The sequence below is a fragment of the Oncorhynchus mykiss genome, chromosome 10, assembly GCF_057628025.1.
Source record: "Oncorhynchus mykiss isolate SJ-2025 chromosome 10, ASM5762802v1, whole genome shotgun sequence".
NCBI lineage: Eukaryota > Metazoa > Chordata > Actinopteri > Salmoniformes > Salmonidae > Oncorhynchus > Oncorhynchus mykiss.
The window spans coordinates 41,453,582-41,475,891 of record NC_143031.1 but is presented as its reverse complement, the minus strand read 5'-3'; the positions used below and the strand labels follow the sequence as shown (position 1 = coordinate 41,475,891).

General features: G+C 44.5%; 1 protein-coding gene across 1 annotated transcript in view; it reads right to left on the bottom strand.

Annotated features, from left to right (window-relative positions):
• LOC110533888 (roundabout homolog 1) overlaps positions 1–22,310 on the bottom strand; it is a 145,780-nt gene that overhangs the window by 11,811 nt on the left and 111,659 nt on the right. The window contains exons 5-15 of the mRNA XM_090186655.1: positions 17,131–17,269; positions 16,794–16,921; positions 10,413–10,537; positions 10,055–10,226; positions 5,642–5,847; positions 5,294–5,544; positions 3,644–3,810; positions 3,353–3,474; positions 1,806–2,040; positions 634–755; positions 197–368 (exon numbers count right to left, since the gene is read on the bottom strand). Coding sequence (XP_090042781.1) covers positions 197–368; positions 634–755; positions 1,806–2,040; positions 3,353–3,474; positions 3,644–3,810; positions 5,294–5,544; positions 5,642–5,847; positions 10,055–10,226; positions 10,413–10,537; positions 16,794–16,921; positions 17,131–17,269 — 1,839 coding nt within the window. The remainder of the gene's footprint in view (positions 1–196; positions 369–633; positions 756–1,805; positions 2,041–3,352; positions 3,475–3,643; positions 3,811–5,293; positions 5,545–5,641; positions 5,848–10,054; positions 10,227–10,412; positions 10,538–16,793; positions 16,922–17,130; positions 17,270–22,310) is intronic.

The following is a 22,310-nucleotide window of genomic DNA, read 5'->3' as shown; positions in this document are numbered from 1 at the left end:
CAAATCACACAGACCATCTATCCGATGGCTACGAATGAAAAGAGCTTAGACAGGCTGAACCGGTGTTGACCTGAAGTAGACAGTGGATTAACACTGAACTCACCTCTCCGCTTCCTAGTTCTGAGATCAAATGTATTTTTAGAAACTCTAAACTCAGGGGAGGCTGACAGGTGTTAACTACAGTTGACCAGCTCACCAAGTTGAAAGAAGGTGACGTCGCTCTTGACCCCAGGGCCGGCGCCGTTGCTAGCGGCGACCTCCACGCTGTAGCGTATCCCTGGCGCAAGGCTGGGGATCAGCACGGAGAAGGTGGAGCCATCTACTGTCCGGTTGACGTGGTAACGGCTCTCGTTGCCCAGGCACCAGATCTGGAGAGGACAGTGTAAAAGAAAGAGGAGGGGGAATAGTAAGACAGGGACTTGGTTCTTTCAGTAAATGCCAAAATACCCGTTATAAGACATTTCAACATTAGTCCAGTAGATGGCAATGCCTCCTCAATACTTAGTCCACCTCTGCTGGAGCAACTAAAACACACGCACCCAAGGAAGTTTGAGGGGGAAAAGTGTGAGGCTTGAGGTTCTGCTCTATACCTCTCTCTGTTTGTTCCCCTATCTCACCCTCCCTCCATCTTACCTTGTACTCCTGTACCATTCCGTTCTGTTCCTCTTCGGAAGGTGGTTGCCAGGCGACCAGGATGGCGGTCCCGTTGGCATCGCTCTTCGTCACGGTAACGCCCCGGGGGGCTCCGCTGGGGGCTGAGACAAGGACCCACCGTCAGACAGAAGCACAGACATCATGATGACATCAAAGACATTCACTCTCATTTGAGCTGTGCTCAGAGTCTGCCATGTCTCTTACTGAACTTGAAAGAACACTTAGTGACAATTCAGATGACAGGCATCAGACCGCCACATATGCAGTAGTTCTAGAGCATTCTGAAAACATACAGTAAGCTCTAAATAACAGGACTGAACTGAACAGAATAATCATAACCAGCTAATGAACATTATGTGGAATGAATCAAGGTTAATATCTTTCAAAAAATATGTACTAATTTAAGGTTATGGAACTAGAGTGAATCATTTGTATTCATGTTGTGATAATTGTTAGCCTTTGTAAGGTGAGCAGATTTTAGGAAATGTGCAACACCACGTTTTCTCTGACGAGCCGGGACACTGGATGTACCACATCCTATCCCTCTACACCCTCTTGCATTGATCTGCCTACGGGTATGAAACCCACATGAAGCCACAGGTCGACGTGGCAAGTTTCTCATCAATATAATAGAGGAATTGTCTGAGCTGATGCTGTGTTGAATGACACGTTGCTGGAGCTCTAGTAACACTTTGTGTGCCGTGCTGCAGTGATGGTGCTAGTCACCTGATGAGAGCAATTCAACTGAATCCGTAGTGCATTGGCATCGGGAGCTTATGCACCTTCTGGTTAAAGATAATGAAACTACTGGGGCTCTACTTATGAACTCAGATAACAATTAACAGCACAATTTGTCTCCACAGCTGCTGCTACGCACTCATCTATACAGAGTACACACACTGGAAGAGCTACAGTACACGCATATAAGCTTTAAACAATGTGAAACTCCCAAACCTCACCAATGATGATTACTACAACCTCACAGTAACATCCACACATCTCTGGAACAATTAGCAAGCACAGTGTGGTGTAAGGGATTTGTTATGGTTTCTCAAAATTGAACTGCTGTATGAAACCTATCATCTCCATCCACACTTCCAATCACAGCCCTCTCTAACAGCAGCCCTTGACCCCTGGCTCTAGCCTCTTACCTTCCTCTAGCGTCCTGGCCACCTTAACCTCGCTGTCCGCTCCCTGAAATTCATCAAAGAAGGGACGCACTTTGAACTCGTAGGTGACCCCTTTCTTCAGCTGAGGCACCACAGCACCGTCCTCTCCAGGGGTCCGCACCTCAAACACGCCCCACTGCCCACCTGGCTGGCCCAGATCAGCAGACGCCCTGTACATCACCTTATAGCCCTGTATGTACGGAGACTCCTGCTCCACCTAGTGGCAGAGAAGGGAAACAGATGTTAGGATTTCTTACAGTGGTTAGGACAGGGACAGGGGACAGGGGACAAGGGTCCTGAGGAATATTTTGTCTCCACTCATAAAAGGAGTGATAAAGGCCCAGTTCATTCAGTTTGTGTAGCACCCATACTTCCCCCACACTGGAAAGAGAAACCCTACTGTAAATGAGTCTATTAAATAGCTATAAAATGCTGGTTGCCATGGTCATTGATGTTTAATATTGTACTTCCAACCAAAACAATTTAACTGTAAGCCTCTGGGATCTATAAAGCCAGTGTCAAATAGCCATTACACCAGCAGAACATACTGTAGAACAGAGGTCTGAGGTGTTGGGCCAGTGTGTCCGATGTAGAAAAACACCACGTTCAAAAGGTAATACACATTATGAACCATAACTCTCCTGCTGTGTGTGTTGGGCTGGTAACCATATCCAGTGACATCCTCCATGAGAGCTCTTCAGCCCTGTGCTATGTTGTCTACAGGGAGAGCTTAGGTTCCACCCCCTCTGATCTCCCAGAGCTCACAGAAACCACAGCATGAGGTCATCACTAGCCGCCAGCTTCCTGAGAGCCTGGGACTGGTTAGGACACTGCCAGGAGGACACTGCTAACCAGCACTCGCAGAAACATGGGCCTCAGAGTTAGTGTGTTATCACCCGATTAAAAAAAGTATAATGTTCATTTGTACTGTACAGTGGCCCTATTAATAATGTTTGTCCAAGTCTGCTGAAAGTCAAAAACTCTCCTGCCAACTTCCACTGATGCTGGCCATGGGGATGCCTTCTCCCTGCCTGGCTGCCTGGCCTTGGCCCTGCTCAACTAAACTAAACTATTTACACCCTGGCTCTGTTTAGGACCGCACCCCTAACATGTGCACAAGTCAGACCATACATCACTGACGGAACCAACACCTTCATGGGGGAGAGACGGAGAAACATCTCACAACGTAGAAACGTTCTCTTTCATAGGCCAGGATCAAAACAGGTGGCCAACAGTTCCACATCCTACCCACAGCTGGCTATACAGCACAGTCTATGCCTACAGACTCAACTATGTGTTCTGAAGAACATCATCTGTCAACAAATCAAATCATACTTTGTGTTGCCTTTTGTTAATATTAGACATAGCCATGCCAGCACATCACAGTGTAGGGAGACCAACAGACCAAGCAGTGTAAGAAACTGAGTGTAATAATTCTAAAACAGCTGACACAGAAAAACACTAGGGTAACCTCTTCTGGCAGGACAGTATCTGCAGACAGCTGGGCCCAGGGCCAGAACTCTACTCACCGTCCACTGCACCCTGACGGAGGAGGAGGAGAGGATGGTGGGGTTGTGCAGATTGACAACCACGTCCCCCAGTTCCCTCTGGATCTGACGGTGGTCCACTCCTTGGCTGGTGGGAGGGGTGTCTGCATGGGGACACAGAGACAGGGAAGGGTTAGTTCACTCTGGCACTCACACTGCCCCAGCCAAGCCATGTGGTTAGGATATGAGGACCACTAAGTCTCAGTGTCTCGGTCATCAGATGAATGTGACTGTACCATCAGGTACAGGTGGTAGAGGAGGGGGTTGTCTCACCTTGTGTTCTGACGGCATCAGTGATGGGGCTGGGGTCACTGAGGCCGTAGGCGTTGGCTGCTCTAACCAGGAACAGGTAGACGGCACCTGGTTTGAGGTTCTTCAGGACAAAGGTCTCCGTCTTCACATGATCAGCCAGAGTCACCCAGCTACTCCCCGACGCGTGACTGCACAGCGGGAGGAACAATGGTCAATCACTCACAACAGTGAATACACAGTGCCTTCAGAAAGGATTCATACTCCTTGACTTATTCTGCATTTTGTTTTGTTACAGCCTGAAATCAAAATTGATTTGTTTTCTCACCCCCATCTACACACAATATCCCACACTGAAAAAGTGAAAATGTTTTTTAGATATTTTTGCATATTTATTGAAAATAAATTACAGAAATAATCAATTTACATAAGTATTCACACCCTTTTGCTATGACATGTCAAATTGAGCTCGGGTGCATCCAATTTCCTTTGATCATCCTTGAGATGTCACTACAACTTGATTAGAGTCCACTTCAATTGTTTGGAAATGATTTAGAAAGAAACACCTGTCTATATATAGGTACCACAGTTGACAGTGCGTGTCAGAGCAGAAACTATACCACGAAGTCCAAGAAACTGTCTTCAGATCGCCGAGATAGAATTGGGGGCATATATCCGGGGAAGAGAATAAAACTATTTCTAGAGTGTTTCGAAGAGCACAGTGGTCTCCATCATTGGGAAATTATGGGCGAGTGGCCAGATGGAAGCCACTCCTGAAAGAAAGGCACATGACGGCATGCCTGGAGTTTGGAAAAAGGCACATGAAAGACTCAGAGCATAAAGCAAAATATTCTGTGGTCTGAGGAGACAAAAAAAATCAAACTCTTTGGCCTGAATGCAAAGCACTATTTCTGGAGAAAACCAAGCACAGCTCATCACCTGTTTAACACCAGCCTTACCATGAAGCACGGTGGTGGCAACATCATATTATAGGAATGCTTTTCAGCGGCAGGGACTGGAAGACTGGTAAGGACAGAGGGAACAATGAACAGAGCCAAATACAGGCAAATCCTTCATGAGAACCTGCTTCAGAGAGCAAACAACCTTAGACTAGGGCAAAAATGTATGTTCCAACAGGACAATGACCCCAAGAATACAGCCAAAGCAATGCTGGAATAGTTTCAGAGCAAGAATGTGAAAGTCCTTGAGTGGCCCAGCCATAGGCCAGACTTGAATCCCATTGAAAATCTGTGGAAAGACTTGAAGATTGCTATTCATCGTCGCTCCCCATCTGACTTAACAGAGCTTGAGAAAAACAGGAAGAATGGGAGAAAATCCCCAAATCCAGACTTGCAAAGCTAATAGACATACCCATGACGACTCAAAGCTGTACTCACTGCCAAAGGTGGTTCTACAATTTATTGACTAATGGGTGTGAATATTTATGTAATTACATTTTTCAATAAATTTGGTAAAAATTCTAAAAACGTTTTCACTTTTTCATTATGGGGTATTGTGCATAGACGGTTGACCCCAAAAAATCTATTTAATCCATTTTTAATTCAGGCTATAACACAACACAATGTTGAATAAGTCCAGGAGTATGAATACTTTCGGATGGCACCGTAGATACAGCCATGAAAACATATTAGATCTCGGCCCTCCTACACTTACCTGAATGCCTCGATGACATAGGAGGTGGGAGTAGCCCCAGCGTTAGGGTTGGGTTTCCAAGACAGTGTGACAGAGGTGCGGCTGACGTCAGTCACGTCAGGCTTGGACGGGGCACTGGGGATCAGGTTAGGGTCTGTGGGTCGACCCGGCTGGACAACCACTCCAAACTCTTGCACCTCCACGTAGGCCCTCCAGGATGCCTCTCCACTGGGGCTGGATGCCAAACAGGTGTATATGCCTGTATCTCCAAGCTGAGGAGACACAGAGACACAGTGTGAGAGTGGGCTCATTCAGTAGTGTCTGAGTGGTGGTCTTTATGTGTGAGAGGGGTGTTATGCTGCCCCCTACCTTAGTGTAGCGGATCTGCAGAGTTCCTGTGTCTATCTGAGTGATGCGGGAGTCATCGGAGGACACCACCACCCCGTCTTTCTTCCAATGGACTGTTGGAGTGGGGGTTCCTGTTGCTATGCAACCCAGGATCACTGTGCTGTCCACAGGTGCCGTCTGATTGGCTGGGCCCTGTCGGATCACGGGAGGGGGGCGGTCTGACACCACTATTCAAAAGGGAGAGGGGGAATGTACTGTTTAATACCAGTTATACTGTCGGAATCAGACATGGGTTAAAATACTATTTAGGGTATTTTAATTACTTTCAAAGACATTTGGAAGTATTTCATGTTTTATTTAAGACAAGTAGTTGAATATTGGAATGCATTCGGAAATACACTTGGAAAGTATATTTAAAAAAATCTCAAATAAACTGACTCAAATAAACTCCCATGCATTTAATCCAGATATTTCAAAACTAGTCTTAAAAATACACTGAGTATACAAAACATTAAGAACAACTGCTCTTTCCATGACATAGAATGAGCAGGTGAATCCAGAGGTGAAAGCTATGATCCCTTATTTATGTCACTTATTCAATCCACTTCAATCAGTGTAGATGAAGGGGAGGAGACGGGTTAAAGAAGGATTTTTAAGCTTTGCAACAATTGAAACATGGATTGTGTTTTTGTGCCATTCAGTGGGTGAAGGGGCAAGACAACATATTTAAGGGCTTTTGGACAAGGGTATGGTAGTAGGTGCTAGGGTGCACCGGTTTGTGTCAAGAACTTCAACTTGGATATACATACGGGGGTATCAAATCAAATTGTATTGGTCAGATACACATATTTAACAGATGTAATTGCGGGTATAGCGAAATGCTTGTGTTCCTAGCGCCAACAGTGCAGTAATATCTAACAATACACAACAATATACACAAATCTCAAAGTAAAATAATGGAATTAAGGAATATATAAATATAAGGATGAGTACTATCGGAGTGGCATTGACTAGAATACAGTATATACATATGAAATTATTAAAACAGTGTGTAAAAATGATTAAAGTGACCAGCGTTCTATTACTAAAGTGACCAGTGATTCCATGTCTATGTACATAGGGCAGCAGCCTCAAATGTGGAGGGTTGAGTAGCCGGGTGGTAGCCAGCTAGTGACAGTGACTGAGGTGGAGGGTACTGGGTGGAGGCCGGCTAGTGAAGGCTATTTAACAGTCTGATGACCTTGAGATAGAAGCTATTTTTCAGTCTCTCGGTCCCAGCTTTGATGCACCTGTACTGACCTCACCTTCTGGATGATAGCGGGGTGAACAGGCCGTGGTTGATGTTAATGATTATCTTTTTGGCCTTCCTGTGACATTGGGTGCTGTAAGTGTCCTGGAGATCAGGCAGTGTGCCCCCGGTGATGCGTTGGGAAGACCGCACCACCCTCTGGTTAGCCCTGCGGTTTTAGGTGGTGCCGTTGCCAGACCAGGCGGTGATACAGCCTGACAGGATGCTTTCAAGGGTGCATCTGTAAAAGTTAGTGAGGGTCTTAGGGACCATGCCCGTTTTGTTGACGTTTTTGGGAGAGGTTATTGTCCTGGCACCACTTCGCCAGGGCCCTCACCTCTTCCCTGTAGGCTGTCTCATCATTGTTGGTAATCAGGCCTACCACTGTTGTTTCGTCTGCAAACTTGATGATTGAGTTGGATGAACAGGGAATACAGGAGGGGATAAGCACACACCCTTGTGGGGCCCCTGTGTTGAGATCAGCGGAGTGGAGGTGTTGTTTCCTACCTTCACCACCTGGGGACGGCCCGTCAGGAAGTCCAGGACCTAGTTACACACGGCGGGGTTCAGATCCAGGGCCCCGAGCTTAATGATGAGCTTGGAGGGTACTATGGTGTTGAAGGCTGAGCGGTTGTCAATGAGCAGCATTCTTACATAGGTATTCCTCTTGTCCAGATGGGATAGGGCACTGAGATGGTGATTGCGTCGTCTGTGGATTCATTGGGGTGGCATGCATATTGAAGTGGGTCTAGGGTGGCAGGTAAGGTGGAGGTGATGTGATCCTTAACTAGCCTCTCAAAGCACTTAATTTAGTTCAGTTACCTTGTCTTTCTTGGGTTCAGGAACAATGGTAGACATCTTAAAGCATATGGGGACAGCAGACTGGGATAGGGAGAGATTGAAAATGTCCGTAAACATTCCAGCCAGCTGGTCTGTACATGCTCTGAGGACGCAGCTAGGGATGCCGTCTGGGCCGGCAGCCTTGCGAGGGTTAACACGCTTAAAATGTTTTACTCACGTTGGCCACGGAGAACGAGAGTCCACAGTCTTTGGGAGCGGGCTGCGTCGGTGGCATTGTGTTATCCTCAATGTGGCTGAAGAAGGTTTTTGGCTTGTCCGGGAGCAACACATCTGTGTCCGCGCCGTGGCTGGTTCTCCCTTTGCAGGTCCCTGCCACATACACTCGTGTCTGAGCCATTGAATTGCGACTCCACTTTGTCTTTGTACTGACGTTTGTCTGTTTGATTGCCTTTACAACCTTAAATGTGAAGGTTCGCACTTTCATTTTTGTGCAAATGCTGCCATCTATCCACGTTTTTGGTTGGGGTAGGTTTTAATACTTGACACAACCATGGGAAGCATTGGAGTCAACATGGGCAACCATCCCTGTGGAACGCTTTCGACACATTGTAGACTCCATTCCCCAAAGAAATTAGGCTGTTCTGGGGGTAAAAAGGGGGGTGCAACTCAATACAAGGAAGGTGATCCTAAGGTTTGTTATACTCTGTGTAAGTACTTGAAAATACTTTCAAATAGCAGGCTCTTTATAGGAAATGATTTGAAAATACTCATTTAAAAAAATACGTATTTCATTTAGCTAAGACTGAAATACACATGGTCTAACCCTGGTCTGAACCAGGTATGACCCAGGTCTGGGTCAGAATAAATAGGACTCTCTATCATCCCTTCAGATAGAGAGAGAAAGCTGGAATGAAGAGAAAATCAAGGACAGATGAGATGTGAGAGATATTGAGGAAAATTGGCACGAGAAGAACACAAGAGGAGTGACAGGTTGGGCATTGAAGGGGAATAGAAATCAGATTATCCCAATGCCCAGAGCAACTGGCTAATCATTGGGCAATAGTAGGAGCACCACAGACCAACAAATAACCAATCCCATTTAGATAGCATCCAGCCATCACTCTCCCACTTCACAACCCAGTGGAAATAGACAGGATAAGGCTCTCCAAAATCAGAGGCACAGGGGAAAATAATGGAAATACCTTGAAAACCACCAGAGGTAATGGCAGCAAGTTATTTCTATACAGATACACCATTCAAACGGGGAAGGAGGAGGGAAAAGGGGGAGAGAGGTGGAGGGGGAAGAGAGAGATGGGTAAGCCTATTCACTAGAAGGAGAAATAAGGGATGGCAGAGTGAGGAGTGCTAGGTGGATTAAATCAAACATGCTACATCCTTGTTTCATTTCCATTAAGTGTAATTGAGTGTACATTAAGTAGGTGACTCTCATTTCCCTGGCGCGGCTGCAGAAAGCATTACCATATGATTACCCAGAACCAATAGCTGCCACCAAGTCACGGCCATGCACAGACAACGCCTGCCGCCAGTACCAGCCTCAGGCAATTATGTTAATTAACTTAATATATGTACATAGTGAAGACGCACACGCATCCACACACGCACGCACACACACGCTCACACTCTCTCAGGTCATTTTATTATAACCAAGTAGACTTTGCTGCTGGTGCTGGCTGCTGTAATTACTGTTGTAGGTCTTGGAGCCAGACTCAAAATTTTAATTCTGTTTTTAATAACTGATGCAATTATCAGGATTATCATAATTCGGTTCACCAGCATGACATTAGGGAGGAGAACGAAAGGTGTCTAGGTTTAAATATATATGTGTGTGTGTGTGTGTGTGTGTGTATGTATGAAAATGTGATTATGTGTGTGTGTGTATGAAAATGTGATTATATGTGTGTGTGTGTGTGTGTGTGTGTGTGTGAAAATGTGATTATGTGTGTATGTGTTTTGGGGGAGGGTTCAATTGGGACAGAGGATATGGGCGGTCTGCTTGCACTGTCACCATGGGAACAGGGGGTTTGGAGCCCAAATGCCTGCAGCTGAGGGTTCCTGAAATCACTCCAACAACAATTAGTCACCAAGGCCAACAGTAACCAGCAAAAAACACTGAACCGTATAAAGGCCACGGTATCTCGCCAGTCAACAGGACAGGCTGATCTGCCACACATCCAGCCAGCAATCATCAAGTCATTCAGTAATGACATTGGGGGCCAGAAATTCAGCATTTTCCAATCATGGAGAGACAACTCAGTCAACCAGGCCAATGGAGGCTTTGGTCAGTTGATTAGAGGAAACCCTCCCTCCTCCCCTCCCTCACTCACTGTCAGTGACCTCCAGCAGGGCCTTGGTGATGACAGAGCCAGCGATGTTGAGGGCCTGACAGCTGTAGTAGCCGGCGTCTGAGCGCTGGGCGTCTGCGATTGTCAGACTGCCTGTCTGGGACACAGAAAGTCGGTTGAAGGGCTGAGGCGGCTGGTAGGAGAAAAGCAGGCTCTGGAGGACGGAGAGAAAGAGACTGGTCTTGAGACTGGAATTACATGTTTACCCTTGATACATCCATTGGACATGGTGTTATCAATAACCTACACTCTAAGGATATGGTGCATTCAAGACCTTTTCTTCAACATATAGGCCTATGTATCAACATTTTCATCATAAATAGACTGGATAGTATCTCACATTGCTGCCCTCCCTCTGCCAGAAGATGGCAGGCTGGGGGTTGCCAGTGGCCTCACACTGGAAGGTGACCATTCTCCCAACTGCCACCACCTGATTTCTGGGGCGCATGGCGAACGCTGGGGGCACTGCAGGGGTGGAGAGATGGACCTTGGTTTAACAGGACAAACATTGAAAAATGTTGCACGCATTGCAATAGAATGTTAAAACAAACCATAACATCACATACAATAGGATGAAAAAAATGACAGTTTACCTTTTTTTCACTTAAATATATGCACTTTATTTTATAACCCACTTACTACCGGTTGCTCGTGACAACTGAAATGTGAACTCCTATTGGAGGATTGGAGGAAGGAGAGGAGGACTGTAATGACTAATGATGTCGTGTTGCTGTCAGTGTGGAGGAGGATGACCGACGGATGACAACTTACCAGTGAAGACTACAAGAGAAGAGAAGAGAAGCAAACACAAGAGCAGGAGATGAATAATGATGACAGGCACATGCGACGGCAAAAGACTATCAGTCAATCATGAAACATTTTCAACAAACACTTTGATGAATGAATACATGAGTGAGTAAAGGAACGGAATACACAACAATCTGATAGACCGCGAGGGGCATATGCTGCACAGAAGCTCTGTTTGTGCAGTAGAGTAACAGTCCACTACTCAGTCACTGTGAGTTGACTACGGTTGGTCTCAGGGGGTGTGTATTTAATGAACGGGACTCCACTGCGAGACTGCTTCAGTGTGGGTTTGACTGTAAATACATCTCCCTCCCTCCATCTACATTCCTCAACACGATCAAAAACACACACGCATGTGGTTCACACACTCACACACACATTCACACATGCAGTTACTGTGGACACACACACAAATACACGCATGTTGCCTCAAATAACTGTATAGGCAGTATTTTATCCCTATTACCCTACAGTAGAATGGAAATGTTTTTTCTTAATGATACAAAGAAAAACACAGAGGGACATATAAGACCTTAAAGAAAGGTCCAGACAAAGGGAGAGGTAAGGGAGGACACAGACGGGGGGAAGACAGAGAGAAAGCAATGTTGTTTTTGTTGGATTTGGCTGAACCCCATAACCACCAAGCCTGACAGCCATGTTTCCGGAGCGGGATGTGATGAATATGTGACCATGGACTTAAAAAGAGCCAGGGTCCAGCTCCCAGCATGTCGTGCTGGATGAGGAAGAGGAAGCGGAGCATCTCTTCCTGCCCCCTGCCTGAGTGTGTTGAGCTCAGACCAGACCCCCTTCACGGGCCACATGCCCACCCAGCTACAGGCTCCCACCATATTTCATATACTAAGAAAAAATGTAACAATGTCCATTTACTGAATACTATGCACCTGGAGAACACTATGTTTCTATCACTATGTATTTCAATGTAATATTTAGGACCAGGATTTGTACATTCCTTGCTAACTTTTCTGTCTAATTTCATTTATGTGGAGTAACATGGGAACTTAATCAATCACAGGGAACAAAGATAATTTCCTTAGCAAATGTGTGCACGCACTTGCACGCACACACACACACGCACACACGCGCACACACACACACACACACACACACAACAGTGGTGGGAGTGTTTGAAAAGTTTGTTGTCGTGCTGATAGATCCACACTGAAGGCCTAGTGCTGACCCCTGACTTGCAGCATGTGTTTTATGGGGTTAGCTGGGGCCAGAGGCATGAATTCCCTTGGCAGGTTTATAGGGTGATTGGAGGCGTTGTTGAGGGGACACACAAGCTTGTGTGTTTGGTCAGTTCAATGGGACAGTAAAGTGAGGGTGGAGTGTGAGACTATGTATCTTGGAGCGTGTGTGTGAATGTGTGCGTCGCACATGTGTGTGTGTACTGCATTTGTGCCGATGTGTATGTGCATATGTCGCACACGTGTGTGTATTACTGTGTGTGCTCAGTAGGGTTGCTGGGACAAGGCGTGGCCTGTTCCCATCCCTATGAGACCTATTGGACTTGTTGACTCAAAGGTGTGAAAAGCCTTGCATGGGAGTGTTGGGTTGAGTTATGAGGCAGCTCTGTGGCCCGTTTGGACAGAGTTACAACCCCCCAGTGAAGACATAAACCTGGAGGGGAGAGAGAGGGGGATGAACTCTATTACAGTTCAGACACTCGGAGACCGGAACTTCCTCTCTCTCCCTCTGGGTGTAGAGCTAGGCCTATAGAGAGCCATATAGACTGTGGCCTTCGTATGTCTATAAAGGCTGAGGCACACTGTGAGTCTTAAAGCCTATAAAGTAGCTGAACAGTGAAATGCATGGATAGGCAAGTGACCAAGGGCCATTGTGGTGTGTGTGTGAGAGAGCGAGAGAGCGAGAGAGCGAGAGAGAGAGAGAGAGAGAGAGAGAGAGAGAGAGAGAGAGAGAGAGAGAGAGAGAGAGAGAGAGAGAGAGAGAGAGAGAGCGAGAGAGCGAGAGAGCGAGAGAGCGAGAGAGAGAGAGAGAGAGAGAGAGAGAGAGAGAGCGAGAGAGAGAGAGAGAGAGAGAGAGAGAGAGAGAGAGAGAAAGAGAGATGTGGCTCAGTTGGTAGAGCATGGGGGTTGTATGTTTGATTCCCACGGGGGACAATTACAAAAATGTACGCCCTCACTACTTTAAGTCGAGAGGGATAGCTGCTAATTAAGACTTGACTTTGAGGAGAATATCCAGGAATCCAGATAATACTGCCAATTACTTAAAAATGTTACAAGGTGATCTGGAGTGTTGGCACTAGTTAAAGTGTGATAAACGACCTCAGTAAAAGTGTTAGGTGATGGAAAATATGCCTGAAAACATATTTGGAGAAAACCCTATGTGCAAGCCTTGTGTTCGGAATGAAACCAGCTTGACTGGAGTGAGGAGGCCTCCAATGTGTTTTGATTTCCACTACTGATAATGTGGCCTGGCTGCACCAATCACATGGCCAGACTGAGTCTAGAGGAAACGAGCCCTTGGTCTCCTGCCTGCCCTGTTGAATATGTTCAAACAAAGCAAGGACTTTATAATGTTTGTGTTTGAGGCAGAAAACAGAGAAACTATGGAGTACAAATTACTATCGTGGGCTTATTCTGGTACTTGTGTAACAATGAATACTAGCGTATCCCTCTAGTCATAAACGATGACTTGAGATACACTGAAAATACATTGATTGAAAGGTGTTCTAAAAAGTTAAAATGTGTTGCCCCTAAATGTTACCTTCCAAGCTTCTCTCCCTCTCCCTCTCTACTCTCTTGTTGATCTGAACCCTCAAGTATCTCCAGATGAGAATGTGTTTGTCAGACAGTGCTGTTGTTAATTCCTTCAGGGGAGATCTGCTCTCCCCCCTCTCCTCCATTTGGTTCTAGGTATAACCATTTTGGTTCCAGGTCAGACCCGGTGCCAGGATAAAGTGACTAAGGGGACAGTTGAAATGGGCGAAGGGGCTAAACTTTTTGGGGTTCTTGCGCTGGAATTATATTGAATTCTGCTAATATGATCACGCTATACCACAATAAACATAAAGTTAAAATGATGAGACTCCGAGATCATTGAGTGCTTTTGAAATCTGTAGCCTATCTCTGCTGCGGTGTTTCAGCACAACGGACAGCACCCTACAGCTAGGCCGTTTTGGTAATGAGTATAGGCTACAAGATAGATAAGGCAATTCACCTATTACAAACAGCCTATGTGAATGCGATGAATGAATGCGAACAGAACAAAATCAATCTACATTTAGGCTAGTTACATGAACAGTAAACACACACAGTAAACAAAAGGCAAATGGAGATCCAAATAACCAAGACACAACCTACAGCCTACTACAGTGAGCTGCAGACATGCACAACTGTCTCGCCAAATAAACAGGCCTATACAGGTCCGCTTCAAACATAGCAATTCATGCCGCTTGCACGTGAGTTATGCAATACGTTGTGATATGTCACAATGCACTTCTATGAATCAAATTGCACCCATATAACCAATTAACCTTTACACCCCCCATGTGGGATGGTTGAGCTAACGTAGGCTAATGTGATTAGAATTAGGTTGCAAGAAAAATACAATTTCCCAAGACATAGACATATCTGATATGGGCAGGAAGCTAAAATTCTTGTTAATCTAACTGTACTGTCCAATTTACAGTATCTATTACAGTGAAAGAATACCATGCTATTGTTTGAGGAGAGTGCACAGTTATGAACTTGAAAATGTATTAATAAACCAATTAGGCACATTTGGGCAGTATTGATACAATATTTTCAACAGAAATGCAATGGTTCATTGAATCAGTCTAAACCTTTGCACATACACTGCTACCATCTAGTGGCCAAAACCTATATTGCGACTATCCTGGAATATTACATTTTGGCCTTTCTCTTGCATTTCAAAGATAATTTCAAAACAAAATATGCATGTTTTTTTCTTTGCATTATCTTTACCAAATCTTATGTGTTGTATTCTCCTACATTAATTTCACATTTCCACAAACTTCAAAGTGTTTCCTTTCAAATGGTATCAAGAATATGCATATCCTTGCTTCAGGTCCTGAGCTACAGGCAGATTAGATTTGGGAATGTCATTTTGAAAAAAAGCGTCCAATCTTAGGCAATGCCAGCCTACCATAAATACGTTTCCAATATATACAGTTCCATTCACAGCAACAAAAATTGAAAGGCTAACAAGAAAACCATAATAGCATCTGCAGTAAGAGTATTCCTATGAACCAGTTGCTATTAAATTAACGCCTTTAGACAGAAAACCTGTGGCTAGGGTAGCATTATAGGCTAACCTGGGCTGGCTGCGCTGCTCAAAGATCATCAGGGACAGTCGGAGGTGGAGGCGGCTGTGGAGCCATTATCCTGGCGGCGCTAACAGAAGGGTGAGTATTCTCACACGGAGCTAGCTGGAGCTGCTGGGCTTGGCGGCGGCATCTGTGGTTTGAGGCTGATGCTCATTGACCCTTCTCCTTTGTTTGGGTACTTTGGCAAAGCCAATTTCTGATATCCATCATGGCAAATTAGCTAGTTCAAGTTAGCTAATAGGCTAAGGCTAATAACAGTAACACTTTTTACAGCTAGCTAGCTAAGAGTGAAGCAGCTTCAATGGTAAACTTGACCCAACCTTTGTATAAAATTAAAGGCGTATCACATTATCCACTTAGCCTACCACAGAGATGAGAAGTGTTTTTTCCTGCTTTTTATGGAAATCCAAAGGAGTCATAACTAACTGCCCAGTGGCTTTCCATAGCCCCCCTACACACCACAGTGCTTCCAGTCCATTATGCTGACACAGCGCAGCAGAGATACAGATTTTTTTTTGTGCCAACCTGTCACTCAATCATTTGAACTTTTTTTTGCTATTTTTATGTAGGGACATACAACTAAAAGTGAAGGGGCTAAGCCCCCTTTAGCTCCCTCGTGGAGCTAGACCTTTCCACAGAGAATTTTACATGGAACCCAAAAGGGTTTTACCTTGAACCTGTGTACACCATACTTAGACAGCTACACCCTTCCCTCCAATTAAGCCAATCTGTACGAATCTGCTATCTGTTCTTCCTCTCTTCTGTTCAGACCCTAAATTAAACGCTGGTCCCCCTCTTTTCCCAGACAGGCAGGGCTGGTGTAGAGTAGACTGTGTAATTGGAACCGTGTCATTCCCAGCGTGGGACACAGGATTGTCTTTAATTAAACCCTGCTCTGTCTGTCTGTCTGTCTGTCTGTGTCTGTCTCTGTCTGTCTGTCTGTCTGTCTGTCTGTCTGTCTGTCTCCCTCCCTCCATCCCTCTCTGTGGTGTAGTGAGGTGTTACTGTTCATTTCCTGCCGTCAGTCCCTGTGCTGTGGGGGGTCATTGTGGCAGGGAATCCCTGCTCATAAATTAACCCACTTCCTGGTGCCTCATCAACACTCCCATCTGTTACACTGATCCAGTCATGGTTAGACTGTGGCAATGGGCTGTGTAAGTAAGGAACAAGACTAGTAAGAGTGCAGATTGTTTCAGAACTGATATGAACCCAAGCCAAGGGGATACAGTAAATTACATAACCTCACAGATTGAACTGATAACCTAGCTCAGTCTGTTACCCTGGGAACTGCTTGATTTGACACATGAATGTAAACTGATCCATGCTTAAGAAAACAGGGCAGGCCAGAGATCAGTGGGGTAATACTCCATGGTGTGGCTAGATAGGGTTAGGTAGGATATCTAACTGCTCTGAGAACAGCTGTCTTCTTCTTCACACATTCTCTAATGTTACACGAATGTGAGAGCAACAGCTGCACAGCATAAACCCAGTCTGCAGGTTTCATAGTCTGTGCACCTTTCATGTCAAACAGCAGGTGTGACCAGGGTTGGGGTTAGGGTTACGGTCGGGGGAGGTTGTACTGACCGTGTACGGTCAGCGTAGCGGACGCCTCTGCCTTTCCCACCATGTTCTCTACAACACACGTGTAGGAGCCCTCGTCTGATGGTGCCACACCACGCACACTCAGAGTGTGGTCCTCCAGGATCTCATACCTGTAGACAGACACACACACAGGGAGAGAGAGAAAGACGTGAGACAAAAGAGCTTTGCACGATGGCATGCACACTGTAATATCCCAAGCATCTGATTCCATGACCAGATGTGACCCTGCATATGCATAAGGTTTAGATCACAGTATGTATCTATGATGTAAGAGTGTAATATAAAGGCTGTATAGCAGTGCTGGGTCATCCATCCGTACCTCCCCTTGGGCAGGTCTGCATCCTCTTTCCTCCAGCGGACAGTGGGGACCGGATCTCCCCGCGCCTCACAGTGGAACTCCACACTCTCATCTGCCAGCACCATAACACTACTGGGCCTCTTCACAAACCCTGGGCGCTCTGGGGGAGGGGGAGGGCATCGTCATAATCACTGTCATAATCGTCAAAATAACCACTATTCTTTATGTGAAGATGTGCACGGCAGTGTGTAGAGAGCCCCCGCAGCACACGCCTTCTTCCTCCATTTCCTAGAGTTCCAATGTAGTCGCATGCTGGTTTATGTTAATATTGGCATTCTACAGTATCACACACATTTGAAGTTGAACTGAAATCTTAGCTTGGATCTCCAACCCTAGCCCTTCAAAATAAACATCTATACCAGGCGGTGGCCCTAAAAATTGTCAAAGACTCCAGCCACCTAAGTCATAGGCTGTTCTCTCAGCTATCGCACAGCAAGCGGTACTGACGCACCAAGTCTGGAACCAACGGGACCCTGAACAGCTTCTACCCCCAAGCCATGAGACTACTAAATAGTTAGTTAAACAGTTAACCAAATAGCTACCCGGACTATCTGCATTGATCCTTTTTGCACTGTTTTGACTCATCACATACGCTGCTGCTACTGTTTACTATCTGTCACTTTATTCCTAGTTATATGTACATACCTACCTCATTTACATCATACCACTGCACATCGATACTGAAAAAAGGCTTCTTTCTCAAGGGCATCAGACTGTTAAATAGCCATCACTAGCCGGCTACCACCCGGCTACTCAGCCCTGCACCTTAGAGGCTGCTGCCCTGTGTACATAGACATGGCCACTTTAATAATGGAACACTATTCACTTTAATAATGTTTACGTACTGCTTTACTCATCTCATATGTATATACTGTATTTTAGTCAATGCCTCTCCGACATTGCTCATCCTAATATTTATACATTTCTTAATTCTATTCTTTTACTTTTAGATTTGTGTGTATTGTTGTGAATTGTTAGATGCTACTGTACTGTTGGGCGCTAGGAACACAAGCATTTCGCTGCACCCGCAATATAATCTGCTAAATATGTGTATGTGCCCAATAGCATTTCATTTGATACCCCGTATGTATATCCAAGTTATCGTTACTCATTGTGTATTGATTAATACTTTTATTATGACGTGTTTTACTGTTTCTATTATTTCTCTATTTTCTTTCTCTCTGCATTGTTGGGAAGGGCCCGTAAGTAAGCATTTCACTGTCAGTCTACACCTGTTTTTTTTACGACACATGGGACAAATAACATTTGATTTGGGGCTCCCAAGTGGCACAGCGGTCTAAGGCACGGCATCTCAGTGCAAGAGGCGTCACTACAGTCCCAGGTTCAAATACAGGCTGTATCATATCCGGCCTTGATTGGGAGTCCCATAGGGTGGCGCACAATTGGCCCAGCGTCGCCCGTGGTTTGGCCGGGGTAGGCCGTCATTGTAAATAACAATTTGGTCTTAACTGACTTGCCTAGTTAAATAAAGGTTAAATAACAAAATACAAAGCTTTGAGTTAAGCACCTAAAAAATGAGACCTCTGAATACCATTAACCTCCCATAACCCTCTCCCCCACATTCCCCCACTTCTTTTAAAACCCATTTTATTTGCCTCTTTCTTATTTGTGACATGTGGATGAAAACCAATAAATCCACTTAAAACTAGTAGGGCTTGTTAAAACCAGGGCCATTTTATTTACATATGTCCCAGAGCACATTTTAAACAAATCTGTTTCTTCAATCAGCAGTATTATTCTATTAGCCTTAAATGTTTTCACTGGGCATTATAAATGTGTGTGCCCTGGCTAGCCGCCCAGTCCAGCTGATTCTGTGATAAGAAGTCTCAGTCTGCTCTGATGGGAAGTGCTTGGAGTTGGGGTGGGAGTGAGAGGAGGTGGGGTGGGGGTGGATATGGTGACAGCATAGGAACGAGGTGGGGGTGGAGAGCGGGACCAGGGTAGGGTGGGGTGGGGGTGGAGATTGGAACAGGCCAGTGGTCTGGGACACTACATTTTTTTATATTTTGACAGGGAGTCAATACTGAGACCAAGGTCTCTTTTCCAGATAAGCCCTGTATAGCACCACAATACATATAAAAAAAAAAAATTAAACTACACATTCATAAAGACATTAAAATACACATAATTATACACAACAATACATGAAAAGGAAAACACAATCATAAAATACAGACACATTCTTCAGTAAAACAGGTCTCCTAGCAACCGTCTGAAATTCCCTAAAGGCACCAATTCCTCCAATTTTAAAGTGTATTCTAGATCATTCCCCACGTAAGGTGCAAGGAAATTAAAGGCTGATTTACCTAACTCTCTAGACACCAAAGGAGTCTCCAGAGTTAACCATCCCTGTGAACGGGTTTGATATCTTGTCATTTTAAATCTTAACAGTGATGTTAGGAGTCAGGAGTTTGTGGTGCAATAACTTTGTAAACAAAAACAGCGTAATTATGTGATCTACGTGACTTCAAAGAGGTCCAGCCAACCTTTTGGTAAAGAATACAGTGATGAGTAATAAAACTGTCTCCTGTGATAAAACGAAGGGCGTTATGAAAAACGTTCAAGGGTTTAAGTGTAGAGGCAGCTGCACGTTGATAAATAGTATCACCATAATCAAGACCAGGTAGAAAGGTTCACTGCACAATCTGCTTCCTGCTGACTAGAGAGAGACAAGATACCACTTTAAATCTTAGTATCTCAACAAGCCCAGTCGTATGTGTTTTAACCTTTTTCTGCAGTGGGCTAAAGTCAATTAAGAACAAATTCTTATTTACAACGACGGCCTACCCCGACGACGCTGGTCCAATTGTGCGCCGCCCTATGGGACTCCCCAATCACGGCCGGATGTGATGCAGCCTGGAATTCGAACCAGGTACTGCAGTGATGCCTCAAGCACTGAGATGCAGTGTCTTAGACCACTGCACCACAGTGGCTTAAAAAAGAAGACACCTGTACAGTACCATGGCAGATACAGAGTGGAAATATATTCAATTCTGAGTTTGAATCCCAATATTACACCTTATGTACATCATAGAAGTTTCACATAGTTTCACACATATTTCACATAAAAACACCAGATTTGAGTTTTCTTTAATTTTTATATTGTTTATTAATTATGAAATAACATTCTCCCCACGAGGCCACTAGGGCATTTGCCTGCAGGAAAGTGATAGATTATAAATCATTGTCAATCCAAACACCAAGGTATTTGGATGCAGGGATTCGTTTGATTATAGAACCAGCCGATAAGAAAAGATGCAATCCTTCTGAGACAATCTTCTGAGAACTTGAAAACAACATGTATTTAGTTTTGCCCATATTAAGTATGAGTTTAAAATCCGAAAGGACTTCTTGCACAACTACAAAATCGGACTGTAGCCTTGTCACAGCCGGGTCGAGGCAATTGCGTCATAATATAATCTGAATATATATAAATATATATATATATATATTTTTTTTTTTAAACAGATTGACCAATAGCATCTACAGTGGCAAGAAAAAGTATGTGAACCCTTTGGAATTACCTGGATATCTGCATAAATTGTTAATTAAATTTGATCGGATCTTCAGCTAAGTCACAAAAATAGACAAACACAGTCTGTTTAAACTAATAACACACAAACAATTATACGTTTTCATGTCTTTATTGAACACACTGTGCAAACATTCACAGTACAGGGTTGAAAAAGTATGTGAACCCTTGGATTTAATAACTGGTTGACCATCCTTTGACAGCAATAACCTCAACCAAACGTTTTCTATAGTTACAGATCAGACCTGCACAACGATCAGGAGGAGTTTTGGACCATTCATCTTTACAAAACTGTTTCAGTTCTTGGGATGTCTGTTGTGAACCACTCTCTTGAGGTCATGCACAGCATCTCAATCGGGTTGACGTCAGGACTCTGACTGGGCCACTCCAGAAGGCTTATTTTCTTCTGTTAAAGTATTGTGTTGTTGATTCACTTCTGTGTTTTGGGTCGTTGTCCTGTTTCCTCACCTAACTTCTGTTGAGCTTCAATTGGCGGACAGATAGCCTTAAATTATCCAGCAAAATGTCTTGAAAAGCTTGGGAATTCATATTTCCACAGATGATTGCAACCTGTCCAGGCCCTGAGGCAGCAAAGCAGACCCAAACCATGATGCTCCCTCCACCATATTTTACAGTTGGGATGAGTTTTTGATGTTTGTGCTGTGCCTTTGTTTCTCCACATATAGTGTTGTGTGTTCCTTCCAAACAACTCAACTTTAGCTTAATCTGTCCACAGAATATCTTGCCAGTAGAGCTGTGGAAAATCCAGGTGCTCTTTTGCAAACTTCAGATGTGCAGCAATGTTTTTTTTGACAGCAGTGGCTTCGTCTGTGGTGTCCTCCCATGAACACCATTCTTGTTTAGTGTTTTACGTATCGTAGACTCGTCAACAGAGATGTTAGCATGTTCCAGAGATTTCTGTAAATCTTTAGCTGACACTCTAGGATTCTTCTTAACCTCATTGAACATTCTGCACTGTGCTCTTTGCAGTCATCTTTTCAGGATGGCCACTCAGGGAGAGTAGCAACAGTGCTGAACTTTCTCAATTTATAGACAATTTGTTTACTGTGGACTGACAAACATCAAGGCTTTTAGAGAAAATTTGGAACCCGTTCCAGCATTATGCAAGTCAACAATTCTTAATCTTCTGAGATCTCTTTTGTTCAAGGCATGGTTCACATCAGACAATGCTTCTTGTGAATAGCAAACTCAAATACATTTTGTGAGTGTTTTTATAGGGCAGGGCCGCTCTACCCAATATCTCTAATCTCGTCTCATTGATTGGACTCCAGGTTAGCTGACTCCTGACTCCAATTAGCTTTTGGAGAAGTCATTAGCCTAAGGGTTCACATACTTTTTCCAACCTACACTGTGAATGTTTAAATGATATATTCAATATAGATAAGAAACATGCAATAATTTGTGTGTTATTAGTTTAAGCACACTGTTTGTCTATTGTTGTGACTTAGAGGAAGATCAGATCAAATTTCATGACATATTTATGCAGAATTCCAGGTAATTCCAAAGGGTTCACATACTTTTTCTTGCCACTGTATATAAATAGTGGAAAAAAACGGTCCTAGTATCG